We start from the raw sequence: 4,788 nt of genomic DNA on the forward strand, positions 1-4,788 counted from the left end.
CAGCTATTGGCTCACTGCTAAAACTTAACAGTTCTTTTATTTTAGTTAAAACAATCTGAGAAAAATCTTAAGAACTGACCTCACAGTAAGCAGCAGGCTGATATAAAATACTGTCTTCTTGTGATAATCCTTCCATCTATTCAATTAAAATGATCACTCAGTGGGGAACTTTTTCATTCATTTTTACAGACATAAACCAATATTTCACAACAAGAACAAAAATTAAGAGGCTTATTACCTATCAAAAAGTGTGTAAATCTGTGATGCTTACTGAAGACTTCACACAAACAACAAATATGTATGGAATGCTTAGTACAAATGCGTGAAACAAAGCAAAGAAGCATGAAGAGGAAGGGAAGGAATTCACCTTGTCCATACCATAGCTAGTGAATCAATATGTGTGTAGTGTAACTACCACAGAGGGGAAGCTCATCTTTGCAGGCCTACTGACCATGGTATCACTAATTGGGTTTACCCCTACTACATCTTGGTTTGAAGATATGGTGCAAGAACAATAACAGGAGACAATGTCTAACATTTGAACATGCTACTCAAGTATAAAATAAGAGCATCTATTGGGACGATTACATGTGGTATCCAGTTCCAAAATTCAATTCAATGAGCAGCACAACAACGAACACAAGGACAAATCCAAAATGTGACAATACACAAGTTTAGAACACATACCTAAACCATCCATCTTTTAAATGCACAGTATACATGTTAATCTTTCTCTACTGCTTTTTTTTTGAAAACATGTATTCCATTGGGATGATTGGATTATACAGAAGACCACTGATAATGAAATATAAAGGACATGCAATCTTAATAGTGCAAAGTCACAAGACTGCTGGAAAAATGTGCAAAGTTTCTGGGACAAGGTACAACATTACATGGGTACAATGGTCTAGTGTTGGGATAATGGAATAGCAACCAGCAAGTCTCAAGTTCAATTCCAACGTGGCAATTTGAGAAAATGAATCCAAAATATTCGATAATGTCACTAAAATTACCAGGAAAGCTAAAGTTTTGTCATTATATTTCTTGCTTTGCCAAATGTGATTCAAGTTCCGTAATGTGTGGTTGGCCCTTAATACACTCAGGACAATTAAGAGGAGCAATAAATATTGCCTTGTTGGTATCGCAGGTATCCCCAGGACAATTTAGATTTAATTGCTAAGCATCATCACTTGCACACTCATGACATAATAGGATAATCAACAATATATCACAGCATAGCACTGGATATAAATCAAGCCAGAAATCTCAAAAACCCTTTCTCTGAATTTCACAAATAGCTTTCTCATGCATTGAGAATATAAAATATTAAAAATTAAAAGATCTTACCAGCTTTTTAACAATTTAATATATTAGCTACTGACAAATAAGTCAGCAACTCACCTGTAGTGCTCGTTGTTCTCGACTAAGCTGGCTAGAATCAGCATAGAGTTCTGTTGTGACACACTTAAACTTATCTCCCACATACCCAGCTGAGTTTGCAATTCGCTTTGTTAGATTAGACTTTTTTGGCTTCATAAATTTAGCAGCTGCTATGTCCAAGTCATCAGTTCTGTCTTTGGTATCACTGTGATTCAATTGAGCCAAAAACTGCTCAGCTTCAGCACCAAATTCCTTATTGGTATTTGTATTACCCAAAGATGTGGCAACACTATCAATGATACGACCACCCTCCGATAGATCAGCGATCAACTGAACTGTTGTACTCTCTTTACTTTGGCAGTCTGAAATAAAATCTTTGTTTAAGTTCTGATTTGGTAAACACTGACCCTGTGATGAGCTACAAAATTCTACTGCCTTGTGGACATCTTTGTCTTTGTGGACACTGTCTTGTATGGCAATGGCTTCCACAGGGTCAACTGTTTTCTCATCAATTTCTTTCATTGAATATTGTTTGTTGCTTCCTTCTGGCAGGGTGCTCTTTTTAGATGCTTTTACTTCAACTTTTCCCCATTGATCATTGTGTTCCACGATTAAGGGTTTATCCTTGTAATCTTTGGCAAACATTTTGCCATGATTCTTTGGATTAGAACACGAGACCTCAAGTCCAGTAGAAACATGTAACTGAGTTACATTTGATTTTTGCGAAATTTCTGATGGTCTTCCTCTGTTAACCAGCTCTTCATTACATCGAAGTCGATCATGCGATCTAGATCGCCGCTGTGCTCCCTCACTCCTTTTTTCTTCTTGAGAAGTATGTGATGAAATTATAGGGTTGATCAAATTTTGTGTGTTGTGAAACACGGTGTATTCACCTCTGCATGTTGGCAAGCTGGTATAAGAAAGTCTGTGCTTTGGTGCCAAGTTTCCTGCGTACAAATTGCCATTAGGCAATAAGGCAGGATGGGGAAATACAAGTCCTTTATCAGGTAAAGGAAGATGGCCAATGGAGATTCCTTCAGGTGTAGAGTAGGTGAAATATCTGTTTGGATATGGTAAAGGTGGGGATAAAAATGTCTCGTTTGGAGTGAGAAATATTGAACCCGATGAATGGCCACTTTCAGTTGAATGTGATGCAAAATCCTGACAACCACCTTTGGTCCCTTTAGTGGTCTGTTTACTGGGTACTGGAGAGGACTGCCCTGTTTGGTGAATCACAGATGTTTTATTTGAAGAGTTATTCCTATGAGCCTTCTCAGAGTGACCCCATTCAGTACTAACATTTGGTGATGGTGAAGCAGAAGCAGGTCGGCCCAATCCAGACACTGAACCTGGAATATGATTGACAGAACCATTGGAACTCCCAATCCTAGGGCATGAGGAACTTCTCTGATGAGGAATTATACGCTGTAGTGTTTTATTGCTCACCAATATACTACTGGTTTGATGGTCACCAGGAGAACTAGTACCAGGAACAGCCCAGGTTGAGTGTAATTTGTTGATAATAGCAGGTCTTTCAATAGGGAGTTCATTATGTATTGAAGTTGCTGAAACTTCAGAATGAGTTTCCCTGCTAGAAAATGTTTCCTTGCTAGACAATGAGGAGTTGTTGCGCCATTTGCCAGCTGCTGATACTGGCACCACTTTATCAGTACTCTCAGTCTTGGATACCTGATCACTTGATGTCTCACCACAGCCTACTTTAGATGACAAATCTAAAGGCTTCTCACTGCAGTCTTTGGTGGGTGTCTGTGTTTCTTGCTGTAATGGAGACTTCGTAGCTTTTTGTTCAGCCTGAGAGCTTCGTGAATGTGTAACTGTTTGTTGCAAGTTATCACCAGATTCTGTTGGTTTTGAATTTTTGCTGTTCGTTGATCGTGCAGGAGAAGTAAATTCACTATTTATGCTTAAATAACCATGAGGAAGTGCCATTGAAGGAGAAGGACCAGATATTCTGGCTAGGTGTTTCTGGAATTCAGAAGAACTCTCTCCAATCTGCGATGAGGAAAGATGAAGCCGGGCAGCTGGTTTAGGAGATTGCAACAGTGAAGCAGGGTCTGCAGGAATACTACTAGCGTTTGACTTTTCATTAGCTGTAATCCTTGTTTTCTTGCCACTCGATATTTGATGTGTCAAAATTTGTGGATCAACTTGCAATCTAGGATTTCCTGTCATTATTCCTGAGAGGCATTTATCAGGACAATGAACCATAGAAGACATTATGGGTGATGTTGCAGCTGGTGTAATCCTTAGTGGAGAAGGAAGAGATGAAGGGATGTGAGGCAAACCATAGTGTGGAGGTGGTATGTACAAGAAGCGATCACTGTGGCTACAGACAGGTGAATAGGAGATGTGTTGTGGTAAGCCATAAGAATTCTGTGAAGGTATCAAGCATGTTTTATACATGTTCATTGAGTATTTGCTTGGCGATTCCACAAATGGATACATCCCTGGTGCTGGACTCTCCATGTATGGGCTAATCCAAGGAAGCCGCAAATAACTAGGACCAGTTCCATTCACTGGTGCTTGTTTACCGGCCGAAGATCCTTCTAAACCCAATGATTCACTTCTCGCACCAGCAGCATTTTGTAGTCCAGGTGGTGATTTGTACAGTGTGCTAAAGCTTTCATGAGGCTTTGTGCAGCCACTGCCATTTTCTAGGCTTTCTGGTGGATGTGATTTATAATTCAAATCAGGCATTCTATCAGTCATAAATCCGAGGCTGGTCATTGCAACAGCAGCCTCTTGTTCCTTCTCATTTCTAAGCCCACGTGCAGTAGGATACATAATACCATTATGGTTTCTCAGTTCTTCTTGCATGATCCCACTAGCAGCTCTAAGTCGATCAATTTGTCTCACTGACGCTGCATCCACCTAGACAGAATTAGACAAAGATTAGTAATAAATATCTATTATGTTAATTTGATGTTCATAGAATCCTTACCGTGTGGAAGCAGGCCATTCAGCCCAAGTCCACACTGACCCTCCAAACAGCATCCCACCCAAACTCAACCACCTTACGCTCTCCCTGTAACCCTGCATTTTCCATGGCTAACCCACTTAGCCTGCACATCCCTGGACCTATGGGCAATTTAGCGTGGTCAATCCACCTAACCTGTCCATTTTTGGACTGTGGGAGGAAACCAGAGCACCTGGAGGAAACGCACACAGGCACAGAGAGAATGCGCAAACTCCACACGGACAGTCGCCCAAGGGTGGAATTGAACCCAGATCCCAGGCACTGTAAGGCAGCAGTGCTAACCACTGAGCCAACTTGCCACCTGGTTTAGAGATAGTAGGAACTGCAGATGCTGGAGAATCCGAGACAACAAGGTGCAGGGCTGGATGAACACAGCAGGCCAAGCAGCATCATAGGAGCAGAGAGGCTGA

The 4,788-nt window shown here is 40.8% G+C and overlaps 1 protein-coding gene across 1 annotated transcript in view; it reads right to left on the reverse strand.

Annotated features, from left to right (window-relative positions):
- Positions 1-4,788, reverse strand: part of LOC109923462 (BCL-6 corepressor-like) — a 95,467-nt gene that overhangs the window by 3,956 nt on the left and 86,723 nt on the right. Inside the window, 2 exon segments of the mRNA XM_048603100.1 lie at positions 16-136; positions 1,402-4,272. Coding sequence (XP_048459057.1) covers positions 16-136; positions 1,402-4,272 — 2,992 coding nt within the window.

This window comes from Rhincodon typus, chromosome 11 (genome assembly GCF_021869965.1).
Source record: "Rhincodon typus isolate 14 chromosome 11, sRhiTyp1.1, whole genome shotgun sequence".
In the NCBI taxonomy this organism is placed as follows: domain Eukaryota; kingdom Metazoa; phylum Chordata; class Chondrichthyes; order Orectolobiformes; family Rhincodontidae; genus Rhincodon; species Rhincodon typus.